This window comes from Ictalurus punctatus, chromosome 3, assembly GCF_001660625.3.
Source record: "Ictalurus punctatus breed USDA103 chromosome 3, Coco_2.0, whole genome shotgun sequence".
In the NCBI taxonomy this organism is placed as follows: domain Eukaryota; kingdom Metazoa; phylum Chordata; class Actinopteri; order Siluriformes; family Ictaluridae; genus Ictalurus; species Ictalurus punctatus.
The window spans coordinates 24,612,453-24,637,548 of record NC_030418.2 but is presented as its reverse complement, the minus strand read 5'-3'; the positions used below and the strand labels follow the sequence as shown (position 1 = coordinate 24,637,548).

Here is a 25,096-nt window from a genome sequence, read left to right as displayed (position 1 = left end):
CTGCACAGTAGTAGGTAAACAGCAGGGCAGGTCTGCCTGCCAGCTTTACCCCCCCCCAAAAGATGTTCTAGGTCTGCCTTCGACTCCAGAAAACTGAACCGCATCATGAATACCTTCACGAACTTGGCTACACTATCAAGGCTCCTACTTTCTTTAGCTAATAGGAGCTACACCCACTGACGGGCCGGTCCAAAGAGCCGGGACCACATGAATTGGAGCCATAGCTTCTCCTCAGGCTTGGGGTCTAATAGGCTAGAGAAATAGAACTGGCAATCCACAAAGAAATATTCTGGGTAGCCTAAAAACCCATCAAATGGATCTGGAAGCTCCATGAATGTCCACTGTGGAAATTGCATTGAGTCTAAAGCGGGGACGGAAGGCGTAGACTTCCGGGCTCTACGTTTCTTCCGTTCTCCTGCTACTTCCATGGTTTTAGGCACGGTATTCTGATACAAAACAAGACAGACAGGAAGTAAGCACAGGAGTAAAGTCACTAGTACAGGAAACGGGTCAAAACCGAAACAAGATTTGAGGCATGAAACACTAAATGTAGAACACGACTACAAAACAGTACAGCGTAGCACAATAATCCATCAACCCGTTTTACACCTGTACTCATCTAGTGTTTAGCTATAGCATGAAACAAAAAACTATACATGAAAACCATTTAACTAAGGCCATGAAACAAAGCTAGAACAAATCAGGTAACCGCCACTGTTTAGCACATTTACACAGATACACATTAACTAGAACTGAGGCGTGACACACGAAATCAAAGCAGGGCATAGAAATATTAACGCATAGCGCGTTACACATCTAACTTCATTACCTCTAATATTCATTTAACTATGGCATGCAACTATTGTTTAACAATAACATGTAAACTCTTGTTTAACTATGACATGAAACTCTCGTCTAACTAAGACATGAAACTGTCGTTTATCAATGACATGAAACTCTGGTTTGCCTATGACATGAAACACTCGTTTAACTATGACATGAAACTCTCGTTTAACTATGACATGAAACTCTCGTTTAACTATGACATGAAACTAGAAACAAGAAACTAGGCAGGACATGGAAACTTTATCACGTGGCACAATTACACCCATCAGTCTCTAATACTGCATGACGTGCACAGCAACATGAGGGGTTTAAATAACCAGTCACAATTACCTTAATTGCTGACAGCTGGTAACACTTGGAAACACACCCTCGCGCCTCCGCCAATAACTGAACAGGGAGGGGACAGGACAAAAAGCAAAACAAGTGCACATGTCCATTGTAAACAAAGTCCTATCGTCTATGCGCACTTCAAGCACGTGCACACGCTCTCCAGCTGACCGTGCACGTCATCGACGCAGCGCCATCTGCCGGCGAGATCGTGACCCATAATATACAGCATTCTTTACTGACATACAAACACTTTTCTTTAACATTTAATTTTGTACTGGAAAACTAATGTTTGGAAATTTGAAATGTTTTTGTACTGACACAATAATGTAGCCTGTAACAAAGTTTGGGCTAAAAAAATAGGGTGCCTAAGGGCCTGTTTACACCGGGACGTTTTTCACAGCACGTTAAAGGTCCCATATTTCGCCTCTTTTTTTGTGTTCACACACATGCTTTAAACGTGGGCGGCACGCTGAATAAAAATGCAGATTCACTCCCTGACAGTAGATGGCGCTTATTGAAAAGCAGAACTACCCTGATACACAAGGTGGTGCTGCACAACTTTCCATTTCTGACACCAGCTTATCAGTGAGAAGAAGAAGAGAGCCAGTATTTATGTCTTTAAACCATTCACACACTTTTTACAAACTGGTTAATGCACGTATGCACTTTTGCGAAATGTAAGGTATTTGGTGATTTGGCCACTGCAACAAATACTTCTTTAAAGCTAAATCCTTACAGTTCTAATTTTAAAAGTATATTCTTTTTAAATAAGTAATGTTTGAATTATATCAAAGTCACAGCAATAGCATTCACATACTTATGGGAAGACCCAGATTGTTATTTATTTAATCAAAAATTTTTTGGGAGGGGGTGAGTGGGTATAAGGCAACTACTGTTCTGCCCAAAAATGTTAATGTTCCTGCAAATTGATTGAGTGTTGAATATGAATGTTCTTTTTGTGCTCAATATGATAATACAACGGCTTAATAATGGGGCACTTAGCTATTTGAATAAGAGGTCAAGAATACTTATAAGCATATATATGCCATGTGCAAAATAAATACAATGGGACTATCAATCAGCAGATTATCATTTGCAGGGAAGAGACAAAGAAACAAACAATGCTATTTAATGTAGAAAGCAACACTGAAATAATTAAAGGAATCATTTAGACTATATGCTTGCATTTCAGTGTCATCAAAAATAGCCACAACATAATAAATACACTTATATAGTATTTACTGTGCAATTTTGAATCTGGTGCTTTCAAATGACACCTTGTTTATGTGTGTAGGCAGAAGGATTTATTAGCAGTGAGCATTTTATTTCAGGTGTCACTTATGCACTCTCACTAAAATGGTGGGCACTTGCTTCTTCTTCGTCGGTAAGACAGTTTTGTACTTGATCGCCATCAAGTCACACTTTTATGTAACTTCAGCGGCTCCAGGCATGTGAACAAAAGAACGAATCTCATTGTTCGGCCAGTTTTTGATGCAGCGCGTCAAAAAAAAGAACCCCTTGACATAAAAAAAATTTTACGCTTTGACTCCACGTGTTTTACGCCTCGGTGTGAACACGCTCATTGACAGCCACTGGGGCATTAAACAGACTGAAAATTGTCCCGTTGTGAAAAGGGCTTAAGACTTTTGCACAGTACTGTATATTATTTCAGATTTTCTGTTGTATTGTTGCACAAAAACAAGTATGATGATTTTAACTGAATGACTAGTCAGCTCCAAGAGTGGCAAGGGGAAAGTCCTTATTTGTGGGTTTTTATTTAATGTATCCTACAGATAGATAAGGGAAAAAATCAAATGACTTTATATACAATGTCACATTATGGCATAATAACCTTATTGTTATAGTAATATAGATGTTTTGGGATTAGCATTAAGGTTCTTGTATGTTTTGTTTAGCATTATTAAGCATTTTTATCACAACGTTGTTTGTATAATTTGTAGATACAGCTTAATGATTACTGATCTTACAATTCACACTCCTTGCATTGTGTATTCTTACCTGCCTATTCACTTTCTGTTAAATAGTCTACTCAAAATATCACCTGATACATCATTTTATAGTAAAGAGTTATTTTCAAATTACAGTAGCTGTAAGCAAACAAAAATCTTGAGTACTAGACACACATACTCCTGCTCATTTATAAAATTATCCAATCAATCATTTGTGTGGCAGCAGTGCAGTGCATAAAAATCTTGCAGATATAGGTCAAGAGCTTCTGTAAATGTTCACAGGAAACAAATTAAATGGTGAAACATATGTTTTCAGTGACTTTGACTGAGGCATGATTGTTGGAGCCAGACAGGCTGCTTTGAGTATTTCAGAAACTGCTGTATCTACAATAGTCTTAGAGTTTACACAGAATGGTGCAACAAAAAAAAAAAAACATTCTGCAAGCAGCAGTTCTGTGGTTGAAAACACCTTGTTCATTAGATTTGTCAGAGGAGAATGAACAGAAAGTTTGAGCTGACAGGAAGGCTACAGTAACTCAAATTACCACTCTTTATAACCACGGTAAGCAGAAAAGCATCTCAGAATGCACAGCATATTGAACCATGAGGTAGATTGGCTACAATAGTAGAAGACCACATCGGGTTACACTTCTGTCAGCCAAGAACAGAAATCTGAGTCTCTAATAACTGGACAAGTTAAAGTAAGTTTGAGAAAAGGCCAATGTTTTTTGTTTTTTTTGTGACTTAGTGGTTGGCACAGTTGCCTCGAACCTAAAGGGTTGGGGGTTCGATTTCCACCTCTGCCTCTGAGTTTGCACAGTCTCCCTGGTTTCCTCCCCCAGTGTAGGCTGATTGCCATCTCTAAATTTTCAAGAGTGTGTGAGTGCCACTGTGCCCTGTGATGTGTTGGCACCCCATCCAGGGTGTCCCCCACCTTGTGTCACAAGTCTCCTGGGATAGGCCCCAGGATCCCTGCGACCCTGTGTAGGATAAGTGCTACAGACAATGGATGGATGGATTCTGAGATGTTTGATTAACTGAAGCTCTTGCTCTGGTTGTGAATGATTTCATGCATTTCACTGCTGCCACATGAGTGACTGATTGGATACTTGTTCCTATTAGAGTGTCCGGTGATGTTGTATTATTTCACATACAATTAAGCAGAACTTTTACACTATGTAGACCATATTCACATCAAAGTTATAAACATCTCCCAAGTAAAACATCTGTGTAGATATAAATTTTTACTCTGAGGAATCCACTTACCACTTTCTGATTTACTGTGTGCTTTTTATAATAAAGCTGGAATCCTTCTGTCTGCATACAGTTAAAATGATTGGAAATCTGCAGAAACGCATTTTAAAAGAATGAGCTCATGCAGGCCATAAGGGTAAACAAATATAAATGCCACGATTTAAGATCTGAAAGTGAAGGGATAGGCTTGTTTCTATTTTTTCCTTTCTCTTTTTCTTGGTCAGAGGAGGAGAGGAGAGATGAATTTGTCCTGAGAGACATGTACAGATAGCTGGAGTGTGAGGAACAGGGAAGACCACTCCTTACTTTTTCCAGTAATACGCAATCCTATAAAATCACATCCTTAACCTTGCCATGTAAGTGATATATTACCAATGATTTCGTGGAAAATTGTCCCCATCCTTTTTTTAATCTTGGTGGACGCATTTCTAAGCAAAGACAACCTTATATCTATTTATTAAAAGAACAAGCTAATCTTTAGTTTAGTTTACTCTACTTGTTTGCAAAATAAAGGTTCTCAGTTGTATTTACCTAATGCATATTACCTTGAATGATGCTATAGCTCATGCTACTCCCACCGTCTGCACCACTACACCTCCAGGGTTGGGGGTTCGAATCCTGCCTCTGCCATGAGTGTGCAGAGTTTGCATGTTCTCCCTGTGCTTTGGGGTTTCCTCAGAGTACTCCGGTTTCCTCCCCCAGTTCAAAGACATGCGTTGTAGGCTGATTGGCATTTCTAAATTGTCCATAGTGTGTGAATGGGTGTGTGATTGACCCCTGCTTTGTGCCCTGAGTTCCCCTGGGATAGGCCACAGGCGCCCCGCAACCCTGTATAGAATAAGTAGTATGGAAATGGATGTATGGATAGATTAATTACTGTGCACTGATGGCAGATTATCTTTTCGAAATCAGAAATATGCTGGTAATTGGAAATACCAATGAAACCGAGCAACATATCGATAAAAATGAAGACACTAGACTTGCAATTGTTTTACTTGCAAACTGAGGAAATAACACAGCAGGTCATAGCCAAAACATTAGCCAACATTTTGTCGAGAGGCAAAAACACATGAATGTGCTACATCAAAACGTTATCAGGAGCTGATGAAGACTATGGCTACACAGACATTCCCTCCCTGAGAATTCATACAGTCAGTCTGTATCACTGCACTTAATTACATTATATGGCCAAAAGATTGTGGACACCTGATCATCACACCCATATGTGCTTTTTGAACAGATTCAGTCACCTCTATGCTGTTATAATAACCTCCACTCTTATGGGAAGGCTTTCTACTAAATTTTGGAATGTGGCTGTGAGGATTTGTGCTCATTCAGCCACAAGATCATTAGTGAGGTCAGGGGGGTTGAGGTCAGGGCTCTGTCCAGGACACTCAAGTTTTTTCACTCGGAAACTGCTTTATGCACTGTGACATTATCATGCTGGAGCATGTTTGGGCCATTTAGTTCCAGTAAAGGGAAATTTTACCAGTTAACACTTTCGTTGTGCTTTTGTTTACCTTAGCATTTGTTGACAATCAGTTGTTTTTTTTTTTGTTTTCAAACTATAATGTTGATATTTAAAAAATAAAAAAAATCCTTTGCACAATGTACAGCATAGCCCACATAGATACATTTAATACCTTTTTCATAGCCTTCAATTTGCACAATGATTGAAGGACAACATTGGGCAGAATGTGAAATAACATGTTTTTTTCGAAATACAGAAAATAAAAATTGGCCTTTTAATCCAACTAATCGATTGATCAAATAAATGATCGACAGATTAATCTGTTATCAAAATAATAGATTAATAGATAACTAACTATAATAGATAGTTAGTTGCAGCCCTACATCCAATACAACTGTGCTTCCAATTTTGTTTCCAACAGTTTGGGGAAGAACCACATATGGGTGTGATGGTCAGGTGTCCACATACTTTTAACCATATACTGTAGCTATACTGTATATAACTAGCTCAACATACAATATTACATTATGTCAGCTACCACTTTTAACCTTTTCATTTAATTTCTGGGTAAGTAAAACAAGGTACTAGGCAGATAGTTTCTACTTGCCCAGTGGGCTAGCTAATGGATTTATCATTTATCCTGTGTTACAGCAAAGGGTGGGACTATAAGCAATCTTTGACCATTTAAGAGCTAGCTAGGTGAGTGTTTCTGCTTTTAGGTCATACTTTTTTCAAGTAAGTTGCTTTGGAGAATAAAATACCATCAAATATGGTATTATGGTATGGTATTAAAATATTGTTCCATGATGTTTTGGTCATATCAATTAGCCTATGAACCACATAACAGCTTAAGTGGTATTTTAGGTGGCACCGACTCTGAGTAACATTTCAGTCATGCATCAGATAGACCCAGAATTCCCAGACAAGCCATTTTTCATGTGTATTTTTGTCACCCACATAAAGAGCACTGAAATCTCTCCAGACAATTCACCAAACTATTAATCAATTGCTTTTCAAGGAGACCCAGTCCATAAGAGGGAGAGATAAATGACACCACTCTAACCAAAACAACAAGGGAACTCTTCAGGAGGAAGTCTCATTGACTGACTCCCAAAGACGGAGAAGAATGGCTGATGTAGAACAAAGAATGCCGATATGGTCCCAGAGCGATGCCCACTCAGTCAGGATGGCACTTCACTTATCATGAGTGGGGGAATTTACATTCAAGGGCCTAAATGGTCAAAATACATTAGAGTTCCAAATGATGAATGATGAAACATTATGTATACATTTTGAAGGTGCACACAGGTTCCTGTAGGTCTGAAGAGAAGACTGATTTCAAACAACACAAAATAATAAATATTATTATTATTATTGTTATTATTATTATTATTATTACTATTATTATTATTATTATTATTATTATTAATAATAATAATAATAATAATAATAATAATAATAATAATAACAATAAAAACACAGCTGACTTAAAATACCAATACTGCAGTTGGGAACATATTCCCAGAGATTTAATATTCAAATTTACCCAAAAAAGTACATTAGTGTTATTTGGAAACTCAGCTTAACAAAGCATTGCACATTGAACTTTCAGACACTCGTGTTGCCATCGCAGCTCTGCCTTTGACCTCCAGACTGGTAATGTTACATGTTCATGTCTCTAGATGTGTGCTTGGTAAATAACCCCTTTATCAGACTCAGAGTCGAAGCCAAATCCCAGCGGAGACCTTTCGACTTTTTCTCGGTCACAGGCCAAGCTGCAAAAGCTGAAAGCTGCAACCCATTTGTCCTTACGTGCAACTGTTTCCTTCACAAGCAATCACAGACAGCAGCAGGCTGTGCCTTTTCTAAAGATAAACATTATATGTGAGATTTGGTTTGAAATAAGGCATTCAGCATGCTATTAATAAGACAGTGATTACACATAATTGATATAGGACTAAACAACTGTTTAAGCATTAGTTACTACCAAGATAATGTAATTGAAGATGAGTCATTTAGTACACTGCTACCTTTATCAATGTCAAGGTTTACGCACACCAATCACTTTATTAGGAACAAATGTACATTCATGCAAATATTATGGAAACATGTGGCAGCAGTGCACTGCGAAGAATTATGCAGATACAGGTCAAGATCTCAAAAAGTTAGACATATCAGACAATAGAAATGGGTAAAATGTGTTCTCATGTTTCCATCCAAGGATGTGTTTGTGGAAAAAGGTTTAGCACATTAAAATGTTTACTGATATAGCTGATGGAAATGCAAATTATCGATAAAATTTCACGGTGTGTCGACTTTAAATTTAAACTTTCGATACTTCAAACAGTTCGAAAGAATTGTGTAGAAACAGAAGAACAGGGATGTGCGTGCCATTCAGTGCACTGCAAACATGTGGCACAAGATGTTTTACTATGAATTTAGATGAACTACAGCATACAATTTCATTGGCCTCCGCTACATTCGGCAGCCTGATATAATGCCGCATTAATTTTTCTTTAATAGCTGTGCACACAGCATACACACATAGATGGATGGTCCTTTTACTAACCCCGAAAGTTTCCCCCACTACTCTGTACTCAGCACAGGCTGCCAGCTATAACAGGGCGATGGCAATCCGCTTTCAGGTCAGAAACGGTGGTTGGTGGCAATCTGCGATATGCGCGACATCAGGACCAATTAATTGGCACAGCATCTCAAACATGGGCCTTGACATTCTAAAATGTTGCAGCCAGAGACTTTCTGTGAGGTGACTCTCCACCACTACCTCTCAAAATGCCATACTGTGTGGTCTGTCCCAGACCCATGGGCTTTGTTGCATAAAGGCAGTTACTTGGAGCTCTATCAGACAAGCAACTGCTCCATTCTCCATTCTGATATTTTGTACAATTGCGATTATTAGTAAAATTAAAATGACAATAAGCTGGCCAATTTCAATTAATTATATACTCTCTCCATTTTACAAAGATTTGAGGACATGTGGGTACACAAAAGGTACACAATTTGCGATATATAAAAAATTATGCATGGAAACAGCTCAAGGGCAGATTTCTTTTGTGATACACCAAAATGTCTTGGTTACATATGTAACCCTGTTCCCTGAGAAGGGAACAAGATGTTGTGTCACACTTGATGCTTTGGGAAAACCCCTTGGTGGAAACAGTGTCTGAATACATGTGATAATGAATCTTTATTGGTCACATATACATTATAGCACAGTGAAATTCCTTTCTTCACATACCCTCAGGTAATGCCTTAGAGGAAGCCACATAGCCACTTGAGTGTAACCACCTAAGTCAGAGTCTGCTTGAATGTGCCCCTGTAGAATCCCAGCACTTCAGTTACTGGTTCTACTGGCCATCTTTATATAACTAAAGAATAGACACATGTTAGAGTGCAGGCTTCCTTGTGGATAAAGGTCTAGTATTGAAAACGTTCTCCCAACCACGGTTGAGAGATGCCTAGGAGTTGGTACACCCTCAGGAGCCAGACTTATAGCCTGCACTGCCTCAACAGGGCTATAATGTCTGAAAACCATACTCAGAGTCGGTCAAAGCAGAGCTACCAGCAGCATTCTTTACTGGTTTTGACGAACCCCCTGTTCTGAAAACAGAGCTATTGGGAAAGAGGCATGGCCTCAACCTCTCCATTCCCCAGGCATCAGCCCCAACTTGGTAGGATGCCCGTCTTCAACAATATACCCCTTTTATAACCCCAATTCCAAAATAGTTGGGATGCTATGTAAGTCTTTTTAGTAACAATTACTTTTCCAGCCTTTTGTTGCCCCCGTCCCAACTTTTTTGAGACATGCTGCAGCCATCAAATTCAAAATTAACTTATTTTTTCTAAAAATGGTACATTTACTCAGTTTAAACATTTGATATGTTTTCTATGTTATATTGTGAATAAAATATGCGTTTATGAGATTTGCAATTGCATTCTGTTTTTATTTACATTTTACACAGCGTCCCAACTTTTTTGGAATTGTGATTGTAGATATGAGAGGAGATATTTATACCCTTGTAGGGGCTTATGCGGGAGTGTGTTACATTTAGATCTTATCGTGACAATCAGTACACAAACTGAAAGTACAATACGATAAAAGGTGCATAACATACTGAAACACCACATATGATGGGCGCAGTTTCAGGTAATGCAATCTAAGCTCAGCTACACTCCAAAAGGCCCACCCAGAAGCCTTTGGCTGGATGACCCCTCAAGATCAACCCCGCCCTTTACTTTTAGGACCCCTCAGGTGTCCTAAAATATGGCTTCCTGTGGTAGGGATTTCCCCTTAAATATAAGAAAAATATTCCTTCAGAAATATTATAGACTCATAACCACCCCAACAGCCACGACTGAGGAGCAGGGGAGAAATGTTGATGTGGGAAAGCGACTTTAGATAACAGTGTCCAAGCTGGATAAAACATCCAGAAACCGCACATAAGAGAGTTTGGTTTAAATAACACAATCTAAGCCAGCTACCTTCCCTCATCCCTTTTGCCCCTTAATGAGCATGTGACCACCTAAACAGCAACTGCACAGTCAGCCAATAAGTAGCCACACCCCCAGTCTGCAAGTGAAACGTCTCGTAGCCCCCACACCTCAGTGAGAGGGTCTAACTGACGCTATCCGCACCACAAAGTGAAGTGTATTTAGAGCATACACATCCACATGGGTGAATTTGAAGTGTTTGTGAAATTCACAGCACTATCCTGGTAGTCACTGGGTCCCACTACGCTACTGGAATCACAATGAGAAAGAAATGCGTAATAGCACATACAACTTCCCCGTGATAATAAATACTCCCTTTTAAATATGAGAAGAAATATTTCCTCAGAAATATTCTCCAGTTATAACAGCCCAACAGACTCGACTTAAGCTAGGGGGATATTGATGCGAGAATATGTGATTTTCATATCTTATCATGACAAATCAATACTCAAACTGTATGTGCAAACTATAAAAATGAGTGCAGCACACTGAAACCATGCATATAATGAGCAGAGTTTCAGATAATGCAGAACCAAACTCAGCTGCATTCCCACACCCTGGCAGACTGAAGGGAGAGAGAAACGTTTTGGGTTTTTTTTAAAGTTAAAGTGAAGGTATCATTGGTTTGTTACCCTGCCCAGCTCGATGAACAGGGACATAAGAACATGGGAGATCAGTGAATACACGATGCCCTACAGAAATACTGGTGGCAAGCACAACCTCAAAGTCCCCAATACCCCACTTTATCAGCCCCTCGAGACTACTTCTTCACAGATCCATTCTCGTGCCTCTGGAGAACTGGGATTGTGACTGCCCGGACCCCTTGCCTCTGCGTGGGAGGAGGCGGGTAGCCACACTAGCTTTCTGTTCCTCCCTATCAGTGTTAGTCACAGGTCGAGGACTACCAGAAGCCCTCAGGAGCTCGAAGCGGCGAGGGAAGAATTAACTGAATGCCTCTGACTGTTTCTTCACTTCCAGAAACCTGTCCACAACAGTATTTACTGAATTTCCGGACAAGCCAGCAGGAGAAACATGGGCTTTCAATAAAAACACTTTATCGCTCTCTTTTATTCCAGACAAATTAAGCCACAGATGCCGCTCCACAACCACCAATGCAGCCATAGAACAGCCGATGGCACCATCTGTTTTGTGGCACAGAGAGGCAAATAAGTGGCTAGGAAGAGCTCTGCCAATACCAATACCCTCACTGCTATAGAGCTCTTTTAGCGGGTCAGCTTGATAAGCTTGAATCACAGCCATATCATGCAAAGCCCCACAAGCCTGACCTGCTGCCACATAAGCCTTGCCCACTAACTGTGAGGACACACTGCACGGCTTCGTAGGCAAGGCTGGCCCCTCTAAGTGTGCTACCACGCCGGGAAAGAGATAGCCTGCAAGCGCCTCTTCAACTTGCGGCAGCGCACTGTAACCATACAGCCCCCCCCTACACGATGGTAGCGTAAATTGCAGTCGCGAGGTTAAAAACTCGACTATAGTATGGTTTTTCCCATGATCTCGACAACTCGGCATGGAGCTCGTGAAAAAAAGGGGAGCTTCTTACCGGGGGAGGATTTTTTACCACTGATGAGGAAGCACTCAGCCAGACTACCACAGCCCTAGTCACAACCTCTAGCAGCTCTTTATAGAATTCAGAGAGCAGCACGGGTTGTGCTTCCTCCTCCATCTCATCGTTTTACCAGTCCCAGGGGAGAAATCACACTGTGAGCCCCTGCTGGGACTGGAGACTTGGAACTGAAGAACAGAGCAAGTGAAAGGGACTCTCCCATCTCTTGCTCTTCCTCCAGATCCATCTGAGACCCCCATGATTTGAGCCAGTAGGCTGCCTTGACCGTGGCCAGTCCCGAACCACGAGGCACAGATGCCCAGCTCCCTTTACTCGAGAAGTGAGCCAGTTGGAGTTTTTTCAGGGAGAATTTCTGACAATGCATGCCGACAGCCCCTTCAAGGACTTGCCTAGCGTGCTCTGCTCCCAAACATTTAACACAACCTGGCAGGACACAACCTCTGAAACCCCTTTTGCTCATACAGATGTGGCAATTAAAAATGTGCGTAGAAGGAAACAGGATCCTATGATTTCATGCGGTATCACGCTGCATCAGGCACATGCTGTTGGCACAGGAAATACAGGACCAGTAGGGGGCAGTCATGTTTCATTTGAATAAACACGGCGTGCTAGTAGATACAGTAGTTCTGCCTAGACATATACTGTATACACATATATACTTTTACCAACCAAACTGTGCTGTTTCTTGTACTGAAGCCCTTGATCTACTTGTGCTTGGCCCGCGGATGTGTGAACCTCTCTCAGAACCATTTTGCAACAAGCAGCAGAGCACATTAAACATTGTCGAGCCTGAAATAAATAGAATGTCTGGACGGTTAGATTTAAGAAAAAATATTACGCATGGTTTACATAAAAATATTACATTTCTCATCAACCTGTACTCGTACATTTAAACAAGATTCTAGTTACAAGAGTGAGCATGGTCGAATCACATAGTATAGATAACTACATTAATTAGTGACTGGTGTGTGTATTTAGGTAGCGCAGCAGTAGCATGCAGGCTTAGAACACCAGAGACTGGGGTTTGAGTCTCCACTCAGTTCGATGTTTTTTTTTTAAATGAGCGGGGGGTTTTTCACTGTAGAAGGATCCTCAAGGTAACACTGAATGAATTCCATTTTCTCCTTTAAAGCCAATGGAAATTTTTGTTCTTTTCTTAGATTAAAAGCTATTTAAGAACTGGTTTAAAGTGAACGCAGAAGTTCAATCTAAGAACTTCTGTGTTTCAGTGTTTCAGAATGTTCAATCACACTGGAAAAAAGTTCAGTGAATTTACTTAATTCGTACATTGGTTACACGTGATTGAATTAAGTTATATTGTACTGTACTGTGTGAATCAAACCAGATTAATCCAAATATTCAAACATTTTATGTATTAATTTAAACATGTGGCAACATTTATCAAATTTGTTGTTACAGAAAGAGCATAATCACAAGGTGATTTACACATCCTGATTATCACGGATACTCAGAGGTGGGTAGATTATTACATGGTTCATTACATTTACTTCAGTAACGTTTTGAAAAAAAAAATACTTTTAATAGTTAACTGGTCATACTTATACTCTTACTCAAGTTCATTTATAATCACAGAAATGTACTTTTACTTCACTACATTCGGTGCTGTTCCTCCATTACTATTAAATATTAGTGAATATATGTAATTTTAATCATTACTTTGAGGTTATACCATACAATGAGGTTGTGAGCCTCGCAATGCACTGCAGTGGTCTGACACAACAAGCGCTCAAGTTTTTAGCATCCTGGAGATGGGGAAGAAGCAAGTGTGTCACAGCACACACACACACAGTTCTCCGTGTAGTCTGAAATTCAGGATTTTCCCTTGATTTTAATCAGATCCAAAACTAGTAACTTGAGTAGTCTTCTCATTGTATACTTTATTACTCAAGTAATTATTAATATTATTACTTTTACTTTCCACCACATATTCATCCCCACTGAACATGAGGGTTGCTCTATGAGGGTTCAGCTCTATCTGACCAGCCAACCCAGATGTTGGAGGTGTGAAAAGGAAGGTGTGAAAACGTCTTGGCCAAAACAGCAGCAGGAATTATCCACACCCAATCCCAAGTACAGGTGCAAATCGCCCATAACCCTAGGCCCACACGAACCCAAAGTGTGGAGGCCATTCCACTGAACTACCCAAAATATATTTAAAATGAAACTGCATGAAAAGTTTGCAAAAACAAGAGACTAACAGAAAATCCAGAGACTCTATTTGTGGACCTCCATAAGCATGGCAGCACCAGCAACCTGATTTTTTTACATCAATAAACTCCATGCATGGCACAAGGCCATAATTTCAAACTTTCCCTCTGCTGAAAGAAAAGGCATTTGTGGGTATTTCCAGCTAAAAATAAAAGAATGAGGACAACAAACAACTGTCAGCATCAACATATAAAGATGTGTAAAATGTAAATAAAAACAGAATGCAATGATTTGCAAAGCAAATCTCATAAACCCATATTTTATTCACAGTAGAATTCAAAAAACATATCAAATGTGTAAACTGAAGACATGTACCACTTTAAAGGAAAAATAAGGTAATTTTGAATTTGATGGCAGCAACACGTCTCAAAAAAGATTGGTGAACCTCTGCCCATCTTTACTTCTGAGAGACTCTGCCTCTCTAAGACCATGTATACAAGTTGCGAGACACTTGCTGCAGGAAGGATAAAGGCAAAGAAAAAAATAATAATGCATGTTTGCTTAGGGCTTCCGTAGGATTGGGTTCAGCAATAAAGAAATTCTTTGTGTTTTTGAAGAAGATGAATCCTGCAACTTTTTTGTCAGTTACTTATTGATGCGTGGATCTCCCTTTCCCCCCAACTATTATCACCTCTCAGCAGTGCTTCTCTTTGAGTAAAATGCTTTTGCCTCCACTGCGATGTTATAGACTGCGAATACATACAAATAACTTGACCTGGATAGAATTTATATGACTCTCCAAGTTTTATGCTTCTGCTCCTCCCCTTCAATTTGATGAGGCAAAAGATAAGATTATTTAAAGATGATAACTGCTTATTAATCGCCCGGTACATTTGCATGTGAATTCAAAGCTACTGAAGCTACAGCAAGTAAGCATATGCATTTTACTCCCTGGATTGCCCAATTAAACAAACGGCATTCCTTTTCTAAAAAAGGTTTTAAAAAGTTAGTGGTACTTTCACTAACTTAAAAAAATTCTTTGTCACAGTTCTAACTGGTGGGACAGTGAAATAGGTCAGTAAGAAATTATCAGTTGCTCAATAAGACCTATTATAAAATTGCAAACAGTATAGCAACATATTTTTCCCCTAGCATGAACAAAATTTTTACGGAGCCCCCCTAGTGTCAGGTAAGAAAAAAAAATACATCCCTGTGTAAACCGTGCCCTCAGTTTTGTAATCTGTTAGTTAGATGAGCTGAGGCTTGAATACTGGTCGCTAGCATAGTAAGCCTGCATGTTACTGCTGCACTAACACAGAACACATACAGTACCACCTTAATTTAAATACTATAGTTATTGTACCTGTACTATAAGACTCAATCACTCTCATTTTATATTTTACATAATCTTGTAAGTTTTGACGAGAAGTGTAATATTTTTATGTGAACCATTCAACCACACATTCCTTTTTTATTGTACTGTATTCAGCTACTGCATGTTGTTCCATCTGCCACCTGGTGGCTATTGTGTGAAGCACAACAATTTAATTTAAATTCTTAGAACCGTGCATGCAGTATACCAGGTGATCATACGTGACAAATTGCGTGATACCGTGTGAAAAAACACGCATTCTTAAAGGCCACATCTGTAGTTTCTCCCTTTTTTTGGACAAACAATATGACTGACAATAGGACAGTCAATCAGATAGAGTACACAGACATGTACTTCCTGAAAACAAATTAGCTGAATGACGTAGTTTGTGGGTGCCTTATATAGTCTTCGTGACATGTTTCTACTTTGCCACTTGACTGAGGCAGGCCAATCTGATTGGCGTGATTTCACATGTATTCAGTCACCATTTCCACCAAGGGGCGTTCCCAAAGCGTCAAGCATGATGCAATGTAGACTTATGCAACAATTTGGAGTGTTTTTAAGGATGACGTGATCAAGGACACCATTTTATCGGTAAAAGGCCAATTGGATGGAAATAGGCGAGAGACAGCAAATTTCACAAACCTTTTAATAGAAAACCGTAAAAAGTGGATGGAAACTTGACTATTGACTTTGACCATGGCCTGGTTGTTGATATCCTGAATGTTTACATAGAATGTTACAAAAAAAAAACCTCCAGTAAGCGTGCAGAAATGCCTTGCTGAGAAAGCTCAGAAAGGATTTGCCAGATTGGTTCAAACAGACATGAAGGCTATAGCTAAGACCTATATCTGCATGATTTTTTGCATTGTGCTGCCATTACATGATCGCATGGCTGGATAAATACATGCATATAGATGATGAATGTATAGACTTATAAACTCACTAAATATTTGATTATTTCAATTTCAGTGAATTTCAGTTAAGTAGTGAAGTATGTTGATATGAAGTGACATGAGAGTATTAATATAGTTCTCTTTAATTACACTAACTATCTGTTAGTTATTAGGGGACTGCATTTTGAAAGCACAAAAGTTTTTTTTAGCATAATAAGAAAATAAGAAAAATTTACAGTAGTGATGCCAGCCTACACAGTGGAAAAAATGTAGCTCTAATTAACAAATAATTGGCTTAATTAATGTGACTAAAACATGCATACTTGAAAGTTCCCATGTTATTTTTCAGATGATCAAACTTACTTATCAGTTCATCAGCACTGTAAGACCCAGCAGTTAGTAGATAGATAAACTATTCTTTAAACTATTCTATTACTAAAAGTTGTATTAACTGTTTGGAGAACTCATTAACCCTTTTTTTTAAAAATACATTTTCGACCGTTGTCTTAATGGTCTAGTGCCACAAAGCAAACCTGATACAATTAAATACTGCTTTCTGGCATTTTTCTTTTTTGAAGACCTCAATACAAGCCATACAGTCAAAGTCTTAATAATGTTCATATTCTACACAAAATAGCATGTCTTATACATGGCTGACAGATGCAGCAGCAGCTAGCAATGACATTATCCCTACGACGAGCGCCCAGTGCTGCTGCAGTAACAGATTCTGGCAGCTATTATCAGCATCGTGGCCTGGGGCAGGAAGGCCATGCTATAGTCTTTTAAATGGACTTCAAACTGGCTGCACATCAAATGTTTGATTATGAGAGGTGTGATGGTAAAGGGTATAGAGAACTCTCCATCACTGGTAGATGGTAATAAGAAAATTGCAGAATGTGGAAAAAATGGTGAAATGTTAAAGGTGAAAATTTAATAAAGTGAAAAAGTATCATTTTATATGACAATATTAATCAACAGTATTAATCTTACATGAAAAGCTGCCAACATGATATTTCATATATTGCACTGTTCTTGCATAGACACACACGGTGCATTCTGGGTTTTTAATGTAGGTTCTTAATGATCCAAATTCTATGAGTATTAATGTACTAGCACTAGTACATTAATAATATATTATGTACTAGCCTACAACCTTAATGGCTTTTTTATATCCATAACTGTTCATCAGCACGAACATACAGTAAGATCTGCTGTAGAAACTTTTTTTTATATTTATTACTTTATTTACTGCCTCTGTTCAATTCCAGGAACATAATTTTGTATATGTCTAACAGAAAACCCTGCAATTTGAAATACATTTATAATGGAAGTCTAATGGACTGTATTAATGGTTATACAGAGAAACATAACAAAAGTTTTGCCCATGATAATCACATACATACTACAGATGTGATACAGGCAGAACAGTCTGGAAAAACTAACACCATATTTTGATAAATATTTGATTTTTAACAACTTGTGCTTTTTTCTCTTTCTGGTTACTGTCTGTTATCTTATAATGCTCGTAAACAATTACCTAAGCAGCTGAATTTAGTAGCAGACAAACTCTGGCAGAGCAGCAGGAATAAAATGAAAGTATGTCATCATCTATAATACATTGTATCCTTGTTTGTTGCATAAAAGTATATCATGGCAAATCATTATTAGGAAATTTTGAGAAAACACGTGGTTTCCATTCCATATTATTCAGTCATGATATTTTCACTTTTATTATGCTGAAGGTGAAGAGATAATCTTCAGTTCAGCATCAGAGTTTCATATGACATATGTCTAAAGCATAACTATTTGTCGCGTTATGAATTTTGAGACAGATGCAAATGCAAAGTTGGAGTGGAACATTTAATACAAACAAAACACAACAAGACTTCTAGAACACGTGGCCAGTTACCAATATTAAAGAACCATGAACCAAGAGTGAGAATAACATGAAACAGATAGACATACCAAACAACGCAATACAACCTGTGCAGTGCAGAACATGATTATATATACGCCAGTGCTAATTAGCCAAAACGTGAATCACGTGAAAAAAGACATGTGACTAGGTGCAGTGGCTGCTGGGAATTGTAGTCTCAGTCCTTCTCCATTATTTACATGACAGTATTTGCATATTTAGTCTATTCAAGGATAATTTAGTAGCAAAAACTGAACAATGCATCATAACAAAAAATAATAATAATAATCATGGGGCACCCCTTCACCCATTCAGAGGATGACTGAGACTTGTTTTTAATATTATTGCATATTTCACAAAGTAACACAAAGTAATTAAGTCCAATAAAGAGGTAGGATACACATAAGGGTAGCACAACAGACATATGACATAATAGAAAATAAAATCTCTAAGCATCTATAACAGAATCAGTCGGTATCATTTGGTACATGGTACAATTTTTTTTTGGGGGGGGGGGTATTGATGGACTTGATTATGATTATGATTATGATTATATTGAATCAGACTTATTTGCATAAATTATTATAATTATTTTTAAAAAGTTAAAGTACGGAAAACACTTGTTATAATATCACGAATTGACTGGCGAGGATTGATTGTATTGTTTTCAAAAATGACCCTTTTTTGCTACTTTGAGACAATGTCCATTGTAAAAAGTACTATACAAATAAAGCTGAATTGAATTGAACCCTATCTGCCTGTAGTGTCTTGCTTTAATGAACTTTACTGTCATTGCACAGAATACAAGTGCTAGTATAATTAAATGCAGTTTAGCATCTAGTTAAATAGATCAGTTAAGTAGTGTACTATTACACTACTACACTGTTAGTATTACACTATAGTAGCATACAAGAATTGTACAGTAAGCAGGCAGAAACTGAGATCTTTGATTTCCAATTTCTCAGGAGAGTTTTCTTGACATTGGTTAATGCTATCAGAAGTTCTCTGCTGCTTGAAAACTCTGCTGCTTGGCTAAATCTACTATGTCTATAAATAAATCAAAGATTCCTGAGAAGTAAATGTGAAAAATAATCGAGCCAAGTGTTTCACTAAATATTAAGCATTGATGCGCTATCCCACATTAGCCCCCGCTCTGCAACACTCTCTTGCTGGACTCATACTAGTCTCTCACATTTCTTCATGTTTGTGTTTGGCATTCAAACCAGAGCAAAATATCACACGATGCCCTTTGCATGTGCTATTCTCATTATTTCTGTTGGGTTTCACAGTTGGTGGCAATCTGCACCAAAGTGGCCTGTCAGTAAAACGTGAATAGCTGCTGTGAAAGGCCCTTTAGAATGTCAGCGTGTCCGTCTGGGTGATGGAGCTTAATTAAAATCAAGGTGGGGGAGTAATCAATAGGGCCACACATGCTCCTGATCTGTTAGCTGCCCATTACTTGATCTTTTGTGAAAAATTCATCCATAGCTTGCCAGCAAATATTACATGGCCTGCGGAGCAGGCAACCTAATGTTATTGATTGACACACAGATTTAATACACATCATTTTGGAATCATCAGTAACAAATGCATTGCTCAAATGGACTTCAACACAGAGATAAAAACAAAAAACAAAAAAAAAACAGACAGTTTAATCCTGGGACAGCGATTCAAACATGGAGCTGAAACCCTTAGATTCTAAAAATAAAAAGGAAGCTATTGGAACCAATCAATTCTTACAAATGGGACTCGTTTGAGCTATCAGCAAGCAGAATAGTGCAAACTGTGTGCCAACACTTCTGTGCTAAAATCATTTGTAGCACGTTATTAATGCTCATGGAAAGGTTAAATGTACTCACAGTCTCTCCAGAGAGTGCAAGCTGAAGAAAGAAGCATTTTTCACTGTTGAGATTTTGTTATTGCTGAGGATCCTGAAGGGGAAGAGAAAATGAACATCAGCAAAAATCATGCAAATTCATAAATAAAACATGACCGTGTCATTTTTTTCACCCACACTGTGTGATAAATCTTTCAGACTACCATTTTTGCTTCTAGAAGAGATATTTATATGGATTTCTGGGCATGCTATAAATGTCTGAGGCACTGCTTATTGGAGTATTTATTACTATTTATGGTAATATAATGTAAGACACCTCAGATGAAAACATCCTGCATAAAAACACCCCTCTGAATACTACCCCAGTCTTAAAGAAAAAAGCTTTCAATTCAAACACTAAACTTTAGTTATTATACAAACAAATTCAAAGTAAATAGTACAAAATAACAAATAAATAATAACAAAAGTAAGATTTAATGTGTAAATGCTAATATACTAGGCATGATGTATTTAAAAATGAATTCACCCTCACACAAGAAATCCTTCAATCATTTTTAAAGAGGCCATCATCATCTGTGATGTAGATTCCAAATGATCAAATTTTGGATTTAAACTTGAATGACCATGCTATTTTCAAAATGTAGTTAAAGGTATTGAAACACTGTTTTTTTAAAAGCTCCAGTTATATTAGCTTCATAGAGAAAAGCAGTTAAAAAAAAAAGAAAAATTAATGAACATTTCATTTTCTGTGCTCATCCATCAGGGCGAAACGTGCTGTGCATTATGTTAAGAAAGCGAAACTACACAGTTTGTGTCTGTTACTTGGTTGATGAAATACTCTTACCTTTTACAAGCTACCTGACTTACTAGTAGCAACCACCTCATTATGGGAAATGTAGTTACACTGATGGATTTTCACTAACACACATAAAATATGTTAAATAAATAAATAAATAAAATTCACTGAATAAGTGGTGTGTTACAGTGGTGAGCCAATTAACTGACTACAAACTTGGCTGTAGTTTTCTTTTAGCCAGTTTCTGCTTTCTTGATTTAGCCTTAAATATACCCCTTTAACCCTTTTCCAATGAGATTAAATTTACATGTGGACCAGGTAATTCTATCACTTGTAGGTGTTACTCTTTGATTTTTTTTCCATCTGGATTGGCCAATTTCTTTCTCCTTCTGAGAAAATAACAGACTAAATCACTGTTTTTTGAATAACACTGCGATGGTAACATAATGCTCTCTGGATGTGGTCTATAGAGTACCTTTGAATCTTTACCTGGCAGAAAAGTATATTGCAGTGGACTGGCATCCTATCAAGTGTATATTGCCTTTTAACTTATTTATTGCCTTTTTTTGTAGCTAGATTTCATTTGTCATAAATTTCATACTTCTTGTTAGGCTGGGTTATAAAATGATGAGAGAAAGTGACAGACATTTAGACCGTCTACAGTACACTCTAAAAAAACTGGGTTAAAAACAACCCAAGTTGGGTTATTTTTAGCCCAACGGCTGGGTAAATATAGGACAGAATACAATTTGGGCTAAACTAACTCATCAAGTTGGGCTGTTAATTTTAACCCAACAGGTGGGTTGTTTTTCAACCCAAAGGATGATTTCATTTTTACAAAAAATTCTGAGTTAATTTTATTTAATAAATGAATGAATATTTTCAGGGTTATTTTTACCCTTTGAAAATGTAAAATATACCACATTATAAACAAATATGTCAACATGGTATCTCCTTTATTTATACTGAAGAAGGTGTTCAGAAATGTATTGCTAGAGCTGCTAAAGTGTCTAAATTTTTTTTTTTACATTTTTTTGGCAGATGTCCTTATCCAGAACAACTTACATTTCTCTAATTTATACAACTGAGCATTTGAGGGTTAAGGGCCTTGCTCAAGGGCCCATTAGTGGCAGCTTAGCAGTTCTGGGATTTGAACTACCGACCCTCCAATCAGTAGTCCAACATCTTAAACGCTGGGCTACCACTCACCCCAGCCGTGCTGTTTATACATAGACTTTGAAGTAAAAGACTTAAATAAGTAATATATTTAAGACAAAAAAATCTGATTTTGATCAAAGGATATGTTTAAAATGTCCCAAAAAAACTGAGTAACCAACTTCTGATCCAGTGGACAAACAAGTAAGCCAAAGCTAACGAAGACAGTGGTGCATTTCGTGTCACTTAAACTGGACTGTTGCTTTTTCTAGTATACAGTAATGGTTTTATGGATAAATATATTGATACGAACCTTGTTTCTCGAAATAAATCTTATAGTCTGTCCGTGTGAAAACTGCTACCTCCACCTGAGCTGAATTCAAACAGTCCGCGCTGAGTTGATTTGACCCAAGGAGTTGGGTTGATGTGGGAAAGGGGAAGTGGAAGTGGGGAAGTGGTGCATTTATTCAGCTGTCAGTGAAAATGACCCAGCCACTAACCGAGCGTTTGAGATACACATAACTACCCAAAAACTACCCAAGACCGAGAAAATAACCCAATTAAATGACCCAAAAGGCTCAACCTAGCATTTGGGTGGAGTGGGCAACAGGGACAAAAATATTATATCCACGATACTTAGACAATTTTATGATACACAATTTGTATCACAATACATATGCAACCAGCAAAACAGTAGTTTTGCATTGTTAAAAAAAACTGTGAAAAACTGAGTTTAATAATACTTATATTTAATGTTGGGTGTTAAAAATTATTACTTAAAAACAAGGGTTATTTTCCCCATTTGTCTTCCCAATTTGGTCACCTACCAAATCAGTCCCCCCAGGATTTAGCAAGTTTGTGATCGCAGAAATGAATGCAAAATCAAGCAAACTCCACAATATTCTGAGGAGCTTGGTATTTATCAAAATTCAGCAGATTTGGGCCATCATGTGACGCCATCAAAACCTGCATTCAGCCAAAGCCCTCTTCGATTCATGTGCTCTGAACATGAGTATAGCTAAAACGTCTCATTTACCAGCAAACATCACTGTGAAAGACTGCAAGACAATTTTGTGCAATTGTAATTTCACCAATTCAAGTAGTTTTCTGCAAAAAAGCACAAAAAACTCTTTAAAAAAAACACCGCAGCAAAATCAAGCATTTTTGGCCACAACAGTCACAAAAAAACTCTAAATCTTGTACAGACTGATAAATTCCACTGACCAGCCAGCTCTTCCCTATCATACAGCAGCTATCAAGTACTGTAATAATTACATAGTATAAAATAACACATAATCCCATACAATTTCTCATTTGGATGATGCAGAATACAACTGAGCTGAAGTTTAAGGGTCTTACTCATGGACCCAACCATTATAGATTGGTGGGGCTGGGATTTAAATACACAACTTTCTGATCTGTAACTCAAGGCCACCACATCAAGTTCAACTAGCACTGATTCAAACACTTCTACCACTGAAGTAACTCTACTAAATGCTTTCATTGAATCAATGCAAGCTAGCTGAGCTAGTTGTGACATTTTCACAGAAAAGTGTATTATAACATAATTTATCACAAGATCAATGTTATATAAGCATATTGTCCAACCCTAGTCCACATTCTCTTGTTTAAAGGAAGGCACATAAGATTTGTTACTGAGTGTTAAGTGCTGCAACAGAATATCAGCTCCAAACTCTGAACAACAAACCTAATACCTACTTCCATTAGTATACTTCTGCCTGGAACACTAACATAAAGTCAACAGAATGAGAGACCAAAAGAATGACATTCAAAAGGTCCTGAAGTTCTTGTTAAATCTTAGACAGGCTGTTACCTGCTGAGACACAGAGAGAATGATATACAGGAAAACTGAAGGACAGACAGAAAGAAGGCATTAAAGTATGATAAATGTCATGATTAGTCTCTCGCCCTTGTGCTCATTATATCGGTAGCATGGCGAACAATGGCATTTTTTGACTTGGTATCTACAGCAATATTGATCACAGAGGTGAGACATTATATCATCCTGTCACCTGAGGTGCTGCTCACTCAGGCATGCTAGCATGCATCACAGTGTAGGTGGGTATGTATATGTCAGTGTGTGTGTGTGTGTGTGTGTGTGTGTGAAGGAGAAAGAGCATGCTTTACATGCACTATGTGAACAAGAATGCCATCTTTACCCTACACACTATCACCAGTGCTAGCTCCTTCATCCTCCTCCTACCTTTCCCAAGGTCGGGTGCGGCTCTAGGGAAGCAGCTAACCGTGCATTGTGAGTGTGGAGCTGAATAAAGATTATAAGTTCCCACACGGCACCTCTTACAAAACACATTTGTAAGCCGGCGATAGAGCAAACACACAGACCAGTTCCACATGTGGTCTATTAGCAAGACGGGAGCGAACAAGGGCAAATATGTTCAAGGTAGTTCACCTCCACTCCTGAGCACCCCAGAGAGAAAGAATTAAGAATAACATACAGAAGAAAAAGCAGCAAACAATAAACTCTCCAGATGTGCTTTATGGTATACTTTTTACTCTGTACCTAGTAGATAAAGTTCCAACTTAAATGGTAAAGAACTCTTTAGTGGAAAAGAATTCTGGAAATGGAAGGGCTTGGAGTGAGATTGTACAGTAATACCACTGCACAACAGTACTGTAAAGGGCAGTGATCTTCTCTTGGAGGCTTTCTGCTGGATAACTTCATGCCTATGCTTTTGCATGCTTTTCCTCACACTTTAGAAGTTCTCAAACCCTGTTCAGACCACCTTATAATTATAGAACTGCAATTCAACTACTTTATGCCCCTTTAGGCAAATGCTGTATGTACCATCATATTTATTTATTGGAGCCATTCATTTTTTAATTTCTTCATTCATCTTCACCAACTGCTTTATCATGATCCTAGTGAATCCTATTCTAGTGAGCCTATTCCAGGGTCATTGAGCATAAGGCAGGAATACACCCTGCATGCAACAACAGGCTATCACA

At 38.2% G+C, this 25,096-nt stretch overlaps 1 protein-coding gene across 2 annotated transcripts in view; it reads right to left on the bottom strand.

Annotated features, from left to right (window-relative positions):
• The window catches only part of LOC108263736 (adhesion G protein-coupled receptor A1), a 249,881-nt gene that overhangs the window by 205,691 nt on the left and 19,094 nt on the right, over nucleotides 1–25,096 (bottom strand). For both annotated transcript variants that reach the window (XM_017464813.3, XM_047154070.2), the window contains one exon: nucleotides 20,180–20,251. In XM_017464813.3, the coding sequence (XP_017320302.2) occupies nucleotides 20,180–20,251 (72 nt within the window). The remainder of the gene's footprint in view (nucleotides 1–20,179; nucleotides 20,252–25,096) is intronic.